The 13,335-nt window shown below is 37.6% G+C and overlaps 1 protein-coding gene across 1 annotated transcript in view; it reads left to right on the forward strand.

The window, feature by feature from the left end:
- Window positions 1-13,335, forward strand: part of AOX1 (aldehyde oxidase 1) — a 42,318-nt gene that overhangs the window by 24,763 nt on the left and 4,220 nt on the right. Inside the window, 10 exon segments of the mRNA XM_017836169.1 lie at window positions 626-713; window positions 2,250-2,336; window positions 3,880-4,071; window positions 4,375-4,602; window positions 5,725-5,820; window positions 6,516-6,644; window positions 7,152-7,226; window positions 10,408-10,460; window positions 12,559-12,673; window positions 13,289-13,335. The exon segment at window positions 13,289-13,335 is cut by the window's right edge and continues 19 nt beyond it. Of these exon segments, the coding sequence (XP_017691658.1) occupies window positions 626-713; window positions 2,250-2,336; window positions 3,880-4,071; window positions 4,375-4,602; window positions 5,725-5,820; window positions 6,516-6,644; window positions 7,152-7,226; window positions 10,408-10,460; window positions 12,559-12,673; window positions 13,289-13,335 (1,110 nt within the window).

Genomic DNA, 13,335 nt, shown 5'->3' on the forward strand with positions numbered 1-13,335 from the left:
TGTCAGCCAAGATGATCTTGTAATCTGAGTGGTTAGCTCAATAAATTTATGTTGCTTCATTTGTTGTTGTTAGAAAAACAGCTTTTGATTATTTTTGGACATATTATTATCTGTGTTTTCAATGAACCAGATAATGCTAAAAGTCATATTTCTTTTACTGTTTAAACTATCTTTTTTATTGTTAGGACCTTATTTTACACCTTATGTCCATTTTTTCTAAAGTATCTAGTTTAAATTGTATATGCACTTCTAGAATAATTTTCATATTTTTATTATCATTCATGTTTTGGTTTTATTCCAAGGCTCTGTTTCAGTATGACTCTGAATAGCTAAGAGGTGACTAACACTTAACACTGAAATAATTTCTTCAAGAGTAGTTTGCACTGAGTTATCTTTTTGGCTTTCAAGAGTTGAAATGAAAATTCTGACATGATTGTAAATGTGAAAAATATGAACTCTGGACATAGCTTTAAGCATGTACTTCAGCTTATTAGAGTTAAATTTAATCTAAATGCATGTTTATATGCATGGCTAGATCTGGATACATGATGAATAACCATAGCCATCTTATTAACAACATCCCTTATTTTAACTGAAATTTGACTTTTCTTTTTTTTTGATTTAGAACCAGCAGGGCAGTCCGTCTTATTCTGAGCCGAGGGGATGATATGTTAATCACTGGTAGCCGACATCCTTTTATTGCTAAATATAAAGTGAGTGCCACAAGAATTAAGTGAAAAAATACCCACCTATACTCTGTGAATAAGGATTTCAGTGTTACTGGTTATGGTTATATTATTGAAAATTAGTATAACAAATTCAATTTTAAAACAAAACTGCTAGCCAGGGAATCAAGAGATAAAGTCTCTGTAAAGCCCTTTCTCTGCTTCTTCTTCTGTCTCTTCAGGGTTTTGTTTTGATTTTTTCCCTAGTTCCATGTCCTTTTCCTTTTATAGCTTTTTCTTTCTGGGAGCAGCAAGCTAACCTAACTCAGACTCCTCCTGCAGTGGTTTATTTTAAACTGTCCATATGGTTAGATTCACATAAAGAAAAAGCTCATTTTTCACAGAAAAAGTGTCATGCAGGAAAACTCATCCTATGGAGGAAATTAATCTCTTCCCTGCTCATGCTCTGTCATCAGTCATAACTATTTATTAGGACAATTTCTGCCTTCTTTTCCATCTCTACTTGTCATGGAAATTACACATGCCAGCCATCATAACAGGTTTTGAGTCCAAGTTTCTGCTGAATTGATAAACTGAAAGATAGATTCCTCTGTAAAAGTACCTCTGTTAATAGCACTACAGCTCAAGCTCAGTGCCTCCAAAGAGGGACCCTAAAGAACAAAACTCCTGGACAATTATACCCTTACAATCTAAATTCCCCACCCCTAGTGTGACAGTTCAGACCAGAACTAATATTGAGAGTCTGGAGTCTTTGCAATCTTTATTGAGTTCTTTCATTTTCTCTAACTAGGCCACTTTTCTTATATCTAAGGCTGCAGCCCCTGCTAGAGACTATAGCTTCCTTATCTTTCAGCTTTAACTGGCTCTGAGGCCTTCTCTTATTTAACTACGTAAAAGTTCAACATATCTAGGTAAAAATTCACAGCTTGCAGCCTAAGGCTTCAGAAAATTTAGCTGCTAATGCTAAGCAAGTTATGCTGAACAAGTTCTATATAAGTACTTTACCAAATTGTGTGACACACTACATAGGTAAAGTAAAAGAGGTTTTATAAAATCCTTCCCTGAAGTTGAAAATGAGCCATAGCTTGTGTTGAGAATTCAGGAGCTATTAGTGGCAAAAGGTGAAAAGAGGGATGTGAAATAAAGATAACATTTCTTTGTTAATAAAAACAAATGTCATACTCCATCTGCCAGACACTATTCTTACCAATTAGAGTGGGATTTGACTTTATCTACAGTGAACATTCCTAGGTGACACATTTACCAGCTATCTCAGGCAATACACAAGAAACCACCGGGCATCCCTGCTTCTTCCTTTCCCAATGGGCTGATGAAGCTTATTATATGCTGTACCTCTGCAGATCACAGATGCCAGGTGGGAAAGCCAATGTCTTAGGAATATACTTTCTTTCTCTCTTGCCTTTTTATAGTTTCAATGAAAGCTGTCCAGAAATTAATAGTGCAGTCTGATTCTAGCAGCATGAGTTATGTTCATTTTCAAAATATGCAAGCACTTAAGAAACGAATGCCAAAATCTAAACAGGTTACTGTTGATCCTTCTAGGTTGGCTTCATGAACGATGGTAGGATCAGAGCTGTGGATGCCAAATATTACCTTAATGGAGGATGTACTCCTGATGAATCTGTTGTGGTAAGGATTCCACACTGACAAATCTTACAATATGGAGGATTCATTAGCTGGAAAATTATGAAGGCCAAAGTCCCTTGCACATGTATTATTAGACATATAGACTTTTGATGTAGGGACTCTGGGTTGTTGGAAGAATCTACACCAAGTAGTTTAATCTTTCCTTATTGTATTGGGTTTCTACAGGCAGATTTTGGTAGCCACAATGATGAGGAGCATGTACATTAATGCAGATCATGTCAGAACCATCTTTAGATGAAGTTCTACAAGGATACAATGAAGCTGGTGGGACCAAGCAGGGATAACCCAATGAGTAACCTTTCCACCCAACCCAGCTGTAGCTGGCATAACACATAGGATAACAACCTTATTTTGTGGGACCCAGCCCCAGAGTGAGCCAAGATGCTTGATGCTCATCATAATAACCTGGTTTTACAGCATGGGAGCTGAATAACAGTAACCTATGCTTAACTTGGTTATTGTTCAGTAATAGTTAATAATGTTTTAACACTCTATGATTGCACCAAGATTAGAATAGACATTTCTGAGAAGAAACATTTGTATAGCTAAGAGTTGTACTATAACAATGTCATCTTCACTCTGATTTATCAATAACTCTCTAAAGACTGATCAGATATGTATATTCATACACATACCTTCTCTGAAGTCCATAAAAGTTGTGATCATTAAAAAAAAACCTTTTTTTTATATTCTGCAAATGACATTTCAACTTATATTTCCTCAGTGAAAAGTTATATGGTATTATTCATATGCACAGTTATTGCAGCAAAATTCTTTTCAGTTGTTTCTATGCAGAAATGTTTTAAAGTTTATTGTTTAAAGCTCAGTGGAAACAGTTGGAATAAAGGATTAAATTTGCCATTCTACTTACCATTGACGAGAGTCAGTGATCTCTTCGTGAGACATCAGACTATTTTTTTAGCTTATTTGTTATTTTGATAGTGACTCCTAGAGCCTAGTTTGAGGTTTCTAATATGAGATTTTTCCTCTTGATGTGGTTTTGTGTTTGTAAAGTAAAATCTCTACAAGAAAATCTTAAGAACCAGGAGAAACTGTAGACTGTAGTACACATGCCTTCTGGTGGAACTAAAGCTTAAGTGTGAATTTCCATAGGATGTGATAATTCAGAATGCTTTCATCAGTTCCTTTCATAGCCACTATGGCTTTAAATCTAATCTGCCTATTTTTAGCTTTGTGCGGCTTTTGATATTGAAGTAGGAGCAAAATCAATCATAAAATGGTGTATCTCTTACATCCTTAACTACTGATGGCACTCAGCTACTAATAACATCAGTTGTGTTCTGTGAGTATCAAAGAACTGAAAACTAATCTGCTGCATGAGAAATGTAAGAATAAAGTCTGTATGTGTGCATGAGTACTCTTACTACCATTGAATGCCAGAAATCCAATTTTAAAATTAATTGTCTCAATTAAGGTCTTTACATGAGATGAGGAAGATTTAAATGCGAGTTTGAAAGAAGCACTGTTCTGACATTAAACTAGACCTGTTTGTCCCCTACCTCAGGTAGCAGAAGTATCCTTATTAAAAATGGACAATGTATACAAGATTCCCAACTTGAGATGCTGGGCTTACGTCTGCAAAACAAACTTGCCATCAAACACAGCATTCCGAGGGTTTGGCTTTCCCCAGTCAGGACTGGTGACAGAAACTTGGATAACAGAAGTTGCAGATAAAACTGGTTTACCACCAGAAAAGGTGACGAAATGAAGGCATCCTCTCTTCTGAAACGAAGTCTGTGTGGTTGGAAAGTTAAACCCCTTTAAATTAGCTTAAGTGTTTGAACAAGTCTTTTCTAAGTTACGGATAATTCGTGCTAAAATTCATATGTTTTTAAATCAATGTCTTGTTGTTGAGTGAATAATGTGCTCTTAGAAACTGAACCAAACTGGTAATTGTTCAAAAAGCATACAGTGATATTCTTGATGTCTACTAGTCCCCCCAAATGGTCAGTTTGCTTCTAACAGGATTGTGTGATAGCTGTTGATTTCATTTTTTCAGATTAGGGAAATCAATATGTATAAGAAGAACGAGCAGACACACTTCAAACAGAAGCTTGATCCACAGAACTTAATACGGTGTTGGAATGAATGTATGGAGAAATCTGCATACTACAGTAGGAAAATAGCTGTCAGTGAATTTAACAAACAAAATTACTGGAAGAAAAGAGGGGTTGCCATTGTACCAATGAAATATCCATTTGGAATGGGCACACGTCATCTTTCTCAGGTGAATTTCCTTGAAGAATAAGTGAGCTAAACATTTTATCCATAGAGGATTACAGTTACTTTGTCTTAGGATGTAGAACAAATGTGTTATCTTTCAACTTCTGGAAAACAATCATCCTCCTAATGGCTGTTCCCTGAAGAGGCTACACTAGATTTTAGCTCTCTTCAAGCTGGGATCAAAGGTGTTTGATTTTCAGAACTTGGGCAGCTTGAACCCTGCCTACTTAGAGGCCAGTCCCATCTGTTGTGATACAGCGTTGGAATAGATGAGCTGAACACTTCTACGAAACGTTTTTGAAGACTGATGGCAAAATGTTCATTGAATCAGTTATCCACTGTAGGAATAGCTCTGGGCTTACTCTTTCTGACCGTGAGTGTACTATGGGATGCTGGTTTTAAAGCCTTAACCCTTTGATGTCATCAAAGACTAAGTTAAATGAAGAAAAAAGGACAGTAGTATTTTTGGTCTTTGTATTTTTTTTTAAGGTTAGGGTCCAGTTCTTTTGAAACAGACAGCATTCTATCAATTGGAAATTATCTGACTGGCTTATGTCATATCAAACTGGCTGTCTCTGTTCAAGATTAAAGTCACAGGGTCTTTGTAGTCTACAGTGCTACTTCCGGCTGAGTCCAGGAGGAAAATCTCGTTCAGAATCTTATTGTTGTGTCTAATGCTGACAACCTGCCCAGTCTAATGCTGACAGCCTGCCCAGTCTAATGCTGACAGCCTGCCCAACCTATGCAGTTGAAAAACCTTTGTCAAAGGCTCTCAAACACCAGTGAGAGAGAAAAGGGGACGCAGCAATTTGCATGTACAGCCATTAGTGAGGGAGGTCCTTCAGCCTATTTTGAAATGATTGAGATACTGTTGCCAGGTGTAGGTTTATTTCCGGACCTAGCAACAGAAAAAGCAGACCTCCAAGGATTTTGTATCTTTTTCTTTTGAAGTTCATTGTAGAGGAAGAGCAGCAACTAGCATTCCAGATTTTGCCATCTATTCGAAAGCATTAAACAGATAAACTGAAATACATTTTAAAAACTTTGTCTTTTTTTTTATTCATCAATTCATCATATAGAACATATTTCTCACTAATCTGATCTTGATTTTGTTTTTCTTTTTTAGGCTGCTGCACTGGTTCATATTTATACTGATGGGTCTGTGCTTCTGACACATGGTGGAATTGAAATGGGGCAGGGTATTCATACAAAAATGATCCAGGTAACAAATGATCCAAACAAATATTACCTCATGCTTTGTGTGTCATGCAGATAAATAGTGTAAAAGTTTTCTTTTGGGTTAGTTAGAGTACCAGTAGGACAATTTCTTTACCAGCAGAGCTGCTGATTCTTTGCATTGATAGTTAGAAAGCGAAAGTACCTTCATTAAGTCATAGAGACAATAAGAAAAGAAACCCAGACTGAGTGTTTTTTATTCTTCTAATAGCATGTGAAGAAGCTTATTAGAAATAAGATTTTGGGGACTGATCCCATAAAACCCATGCTGAAAAAGGCAGTCAGTATTCAGATTAGTATACGGTCAAGGTGATAATATGTGCTAATGGATAATTGGGAGACAGACTTGTAAAGATGTTTATTAAGTCAATGAAAGCTTGGGATCCGGGCTTGCATAATTTGCTGTAAGCAATACAGGTGTAAGCAGCAAAATCAGGAAAGAATGCTGGACTTCAGTGTCAATCCAGCGTTTGAACAGAGCTAAAACATTGCTATTCTTTTCTGCTTCTTTGTATTGACAAGTTGGACAGAATGATTTCAGCTGGAGACTGGAAGAGAACTTGTGAAACTTTATGATATCACTTTCATGATATCACTGTCTTCTAGCAAGTACTGGGGAATTGTTGGAGTGTTTAGATTAGTTTTAAAACAGAGAAGACTATGTTGTTCTTCCTGAAACAGGTTGCTAGTCGGGAATTGAACATCCCCATGTCATGTATTCACTTCTGTGAAACAAGCACAACAACTGTTCCCAATGCGTGTGCCTCGGTAGGATCTGCAGGGACAGATGTCAATGGCATGGCCGTGAAGGTAAAGAATATTATTTAGTTTAAAAAACACCCTATGCCTCGAGGTATTTAATGCTTGCCAAACTTTGGTCGCTAGTGATCCCGTAGAAATAAGTTTGTGATTACCAAAATACTGCTGGAGATGGCCAAGAGGAAACATGACTTGACAGTTTCTCAGTAATGGTGCTTATGAGTTTTCAGAATACAACTTGCGCTTTCCCAAAAAGACTTATACTTGACAAAATCCTTGTTTCATCTGAAAAACTTAACTAAACTAACTTATACATGCAAATCTTGTACCCTGTTCCTGTTTGAAGTCTACTGATTGATTTATGCAGATTCCAGCCCTTGTAACTTCACCCTTTGTGTTTTATGTTTATGCAGTTAAAATGACACCTTCTACCATACTTTTTCAAACTAAGATGACAGTAAAGCACATACTAATGAAGTAGTAACTAAAACATATCTTGAACAGTACCAAATGTATCTGTGTTAATTTTGTGTTATATTCTCCTGAACACTCAACCAGGATGCTTGCCAAACTCTTCTGAAACGCCTGCAGCCGATCATCAACAAGAACCCAAAAGGGACCTGGAATGACTGGGTAAGACATGTGAATCCTACTGAACGTGTTAGAATGCTTGCAGAAACTGTGATGTATGTATTGTAGCCTATAAATCTGCTCAACCTAATAATCCTGAAGTTAAAAACTCTAGAAAGAGGGTATTCCACAAGATGGAGTGCTGTAGCAGGGTATTCAAAAGAAGGTTATGGCCAGGCACAAGTGACTATGTGAGAGATAACAATTCAATTTATTGCTAGTACAGTGTCTAAATATTGCCAGTGCAATATCCAAATAACAAATCTATTACAATGGATTATAGAAAAATCTGGTCGTGGTCCCTCCTGTTGAGTCCTGAGCTTCAGTGGGATCATCATGCTTTCTAAACTTGTCAGAGAAGTCTAGGTGTGGCTGGGTGCACTTAGTCTCAGATTTGGTTCTCAATCTGTGTCTAAAGGGTTATAATATTTTGTGGCGTAACCCCAGCCAGCCACCAAGCACCAGACAGCTGCTCACTCACTCCCCCACCAGCAGAATCAGGGAGAGAATTGGAAGAGTGAAAACTGGAAAACTTGTGGGTCAAGTTAAAGACAGTTCAATAGTAAAGTAAGAGCCATGCACACAAGCAAAGCAAAAAAAAGGAATTCTTTCACTACCCCCCATGGGCATGCAGGTGTTCGGCTGTCTCCAGGAGAACAGGGCCTCATTACACCTAACAGTTACTTGGGAAGACAAACACCATCACGCCAAACGTCCCTCCCTTCCTCCTTCTTGCCCCCACTTTATATACTGAGCATGATGTCATATGGTCTGGAATATCCTTTTGGTCAGTTAGGGTCAGCTGTCCTGGCTGTGTCTCCTCCCAACTTCTGATGCACCCCCAGCCTCCTCGCCACAGGGGCAATACAAAAAGCAGAAAAGGCCTTGACTCTGTAAAAACACTGCTCAGCAACAACAGAAACATCTCTGTATTATCAACTCTGTGTTCAGCACTAATCCAAAACACAGCCCCATATCAGCCACTGTGAAGAAAATTAACTCTATCCCAGAAAAACCCAGCACAGGTTTGGCTAGAAATGAACAGATTTGCAGTGTTTGGCCTTGCAGAATCCATAGTTACAGGGCAAAAAAACCACTCATGGAGCTTTAGGATTTTATCTCCATATTTAACTGGATCCTAGAACTTTTTACTCACCCATCCAAAAGTAAGTCTTCTCCATCTTTGGGGTAGACCTACCCTGCAGGCATCCCTACCGTGGCCGGGGATCCATCCAGAAACTGCCTGCAGCCTCAGGAGATCCAGTCTCCAGCCAGATTTTATACCCTCACACAAACCCATGTGCACTAAAGTCAATCACCAACATCTCAGCTCTCCTATCTCTGTAATGCAATAATTATGAGAGCATCCAAACAGTTCCTCCAACAATTCCCACTGGTGATCTTGTGTTAGGACAAACCACATTGCCCATCACAGACTGCAGAAAGGATGAAGGGGTGAGAGGTGGAGAGGATGCACATGAAGACCTGGCTGTCTTTTGTTACTGTCACAGGTGCTTGGTTTAGATATCTGGGAAAAAATCCCCACATCATGCCTGGTTGGAAAGGAGAGGAAGCTATCTTTGAAGTCACATTTGGAGTCACAGAATTTTTTTATGTACAAAAAATATCAGCTTGTGCAATAACATGACCCACCCCATCTTACCCTCAGACAAGTTGTTGCAAAAGATTGTTAGGGTATATGTGTACAGTGTCAGTTTTCCTATGTAGCTATTCTTTATTTTACCGAATCAATAAAGAGAAGCCTTCTCAACTTCTTCCTTCCATCTCTCTCCCATATGCAGTATATTACAGAATTGCACAAAAGGGAGCAGGAATTCTTGCTCCAATTGCTCTAATATGTATTTGGTTATAATATTAGTTACATTTACACTAGATTCATATAGAAATAGTGCTAAAGTTATTTGTAGAAGTGGCCCCTATCTGATACCACTTGAAACTGGAATAGAATTTTAGAGCTAGAAACTGAATTTTGTTAATTAAAAGCTTTCTGCTATAATATGAAGACATGGCTGAGAATCTAGTGCTGTGTATTGAGATGTTAAAAAAAACCCTGTTTATCCAGTATTGGTCATTATCTACAGCCTAGTGAAATAGACATTTACAGATCCAGTATATACTGGTGTCTTCTTCTCAAGTAATTAAATACTATAATAACTGTGAAAATATAAACACTTTCTTTGCAGCAGTAATTCCTAAGAGTAACAAGAAATGTTGGCATGTGTGTGCTAGCTTGCTGACAGCTGTGTATGCAAAGATAATCTTCTCTAATAAGTACAAAATTAACTTGGATGATTCATACACACCAAAAGTATTATCAGGAGTGGCTGACCTAAGAAAAACTGTTTATTTATATATATATATCCAGAGAAGTAATCTTACGTCTTACAAAGTCAGTAAAACCAATCAAAAACCCCACAAAAACTTCTTGACTTGTAAACTGAGTAAATCTAACATGAGAATCACTGAAAGGGAATGAATTTGGGACCTCATACTGTCACTTTTACCATGGGCAGAATTTCAAAGAGCATTTATCTTGAAAACTGTTATTTTTGTGCAAATAGGTCATGCAGTTCTTTCATGCCACACGGTCGTTTGACCTTGACTGGACTCCAGGTGCCCAACAAACTGCCCTACCACTCCCTTTATCAGCAAGACAGGGGAAGAAAATAAGATGGAAACCCCCCACAACTCAGTGGGCTTAGATAAAGGCAGTTTACTAAAGAAAAAGCAAAAGGTTGCATGTGTGCACATGGTCGTATGACCCAATATAATCAGTGACTTATCAACTAGATCTGTTCAGCTGACAGAGACCCATTTCTATTGAATTTGAGAAGAAAAATTGAGCAGGGCCCTTTCTGACTCTGGTATTACCAGTAATAAAGATTCTGCGAGAACACCACTGTTGACAGGTCTATTCCTTAATGTATTGCCAAAAGAATTTAGATTGCTCATTGAAAGTGGGTTTAGTTCTACAGTATTAGGCACCATGTGCAGCTAAACATGTTCAACTCAGCTAGCCTTCCTTTCCTTACAATTTTTACAGTTTGGATTTTAAGTAAACATATGTCAGTCAGTATATATATGTAAATAAAGTAAATATATGTACTCATGTTCCTTCGTGACTCCTTCTTTGGTTTACCACAAGCACTGCTATATTTTACAGATTAAAGAAGCTTTTGAACAGAGTGTGAGTCTATCAGCTACTGGCTACTTTAGGTAATATATTTTTGTTCCTTAAAAATGCATAGGTTAGACCAGGACTGATTTCTGAAGATAATCAAGGATGTAAATAGAAGCTCCTGTCCAATAGTTCTTTCTAATGGTTCATCTTATGTTTTATGTAATTAATTGATATATTGGGGGTTGAAAGAATAAAGTTTAGGTGTTAATTTATGACTAGCCCTATGTGGACTCTCTAGAAAGTATTAAAAGAATAATTTGTGCTGCCTTTGCTCCATGATTTGGCCATTAGCAAACCAGAAAGCATCAAAAAAGGGACTGCTGCCTGTAACAGTAGGTGTGCAAAGGGGGATATAGTTTGTTTACTGGAGGCTGTATTGCTATAAGCTATAAATACCATTGTATTACCAATTATTTACAATTTTATCCACAAACTGGATCACACCAAGTTGCATGACAAGAAGAACAGTGGCAGCATTAAAATATTTATCCAGGACACACCTGTAACTAGCAACCAGGCACACCTGTGAAAAAAATATGTCCATTTGATTCTAGATGTGAGCCCTAAGGTTATTTCTCTTTAGAGGAAGGAGAGTTTAAAATGTCTGGTTGAGTTTAGCAGAAAAGCTTATGGTAATTTTTGGTTTTAAACTAACTCAGGAATCAGATGCCATGATTCAGCACTAGCTGAAAGCTGGGGACTTAGGGCTCACATTAGAAGTGAGGTTGCTAATTGACCCTAGTTTTTGGAGTCATTGTTTTGACTTCTCTGCTTCTGGAGCCTCACAAAATTCCCACCATATATACTCTTAGATATGAATTTATTCACAACAGCATGCTATTGGAGGACACAATAACCTTAAACACAGTTCCCACTGTTCTCTCTCAGAGCAGTCTCATCATTCCTTTTCTTTGAATTCTTTCACCGTGTTTATAAAGAACCAGAAAGGAAAAATTGCTGTGCTATAATTCAGGTGGGATTCAAAGCAAAGCTTTTCTCTTAGCCTGCTGTGCCTTATATCTGCTCTCCATCCATGAGTATTTCCTACTTATCAATAACAACTTTTCAGATCTTCAGGCCGTCTGCAGTAAGTTGAAGAGACACTTCGCAAACCCAGACATGTTTAAAACACCCAGAAATGCCCAAATAAAATGTCCCTTCTTGCCGTTAAGTCTGTTCAAATATGTTTTCTGCTTATGAAGCCCTTTAGGAATGTAGATATCACCAAAGTAATGAACAACAGTCATGCTTTGCTATTGACATTTAATGGTGTCCAAAAATATCTGCAGATCCCTGAGCCTCAGATCCTGTATTGATCTTGTTCTTATCCAGTTATATTCTCTACATCCAAGAATCTCCAAGGCAGCAGAGGCAGATGGGCTATGAGAAGTTGAATATGTGGATTTTGTGTATCCCTTTTTCCATGCGTGGTTCTATTCTATAATTGTTGAGCATATTTAAAATTTACTGCATAAAGCAAAGACATTTCAGTCATATGTGGCCAGAAAATATGCCTTAGTCCCACAGCTCACACAGTTGGGAGATACTACATTTCCCTGTCCTTTTGTGTACCTTGGATTTACCCTGTCAATCCTGACTACTCTGGTCTCCTCAGTTAGTCCCACTCTCTTCTAAGTAATTACACCTTTATTTCAATAGTCCCGTTTTAACCCTCTCACTCATTCTGTAGGCTGTTTCTGTTTCATTTATCTCTTGTAAATTATTCTTTCATAGGTCCTGGCAAGTTTTACTCCCATTTCTAAATTCCCTTGTGTGCTGTTACCTCAGTAACCATTACCTTAAATTTTTACTCTGTATTTGATTACTAGGCTTTTATTAGTGTATGTCTATTATTATGGTGGTTATAGACTCTCCTAAACTGAAATAGCTTGCTTGTCTACTAAATTTTATGTAAATACCAGATGCATCAAACCTAAGCTACTAGTGCTCTGTAGGATTTCATGGAACTTTGGAGTTCTGACCTGTTATTTAAGATTTCTCTGAAGATTTTATACGTAAGATCTTAATACATAAGATTTCACAAGTAGTTTCAAACTTCTAAGTGGTCCTCTGCTTTGTTATAATGCAAACTGTCATCAGTTTTCTTCTTATGGTCTTTGTTTCTTCCATCAGAGGTTACAGTGAATACATGGATTGGGAGAAAGGGGAAGGACAGCCATTCACATATTTTCTTTATGGAGCTGCTTGTTCAGAGGTTGAAATTAACTGTCTAACAGGAGATCACAAGGTAATAACTGAATGTCATGAAAGTTTTGTAAATGAGGCTTGCTCCAACAACGATTCAGGCTTTGCATTCCTAAGTGACCTGTCTTCACATGACAGTAAATATATCAACAGTGTAAATGCAAATTACAGTGGAGCACAATGAAAGCTGTGCAGTGTTAACCAGCTTCTGGCACATCTGTGCTAATGTCATATGTGTTCACTTTTTGGGTTATGGCTGACACCTAACATGTTCTTTGCCTGTTCTCTCCTTGTTTGTCAGCAAACAACTTACAGCAATATTGAATTTCCAAGCTTTTGACCATTTGGATAGATGAATCTCATAGACTTGCTGATCAGATGCCCTCTATCTATACTACGTGTGTATTTGTATGGAGATTTCCTTGTGCAATGGGAAAAGTCTGGCAGGGCTGTCTCTGGCTAAACTTCTGTTAAAATCGAGACAAGCCCATTTTGCTTGTAATGGAATATTGGAAATTATTTTGAAATTGTGTTCACAGAGGGGCCTCTATCTTAGTCTATGTTATTTCACTGAATACCAACTCTAACCCACATTGTCTTCTGATGCCTCCACTTCATGCATCTCTCTCAATAATATAAATTTGAATTTAATTAACAGAATCTCAGAACAGACATTGTTATGGACGTTGGATGCAGCATAAATCC

This window comes from Lepidothrix coronata, unplaced genomic scaffold (assembly GCF_001604755.1).
Source record: "Lepidothrix coronata isolate B3197 unplaced genomic scaffold, Lepidothrix_coronata-1.0 Scaffold7, whole genome shotgun sequence".
Classification (NCBI taxonomy): Eukaryota; Metazoa; Chordata; class Aves; order Passeriformes; family Pipridae; genus Lepidothrix; species Lepidothrix coronata.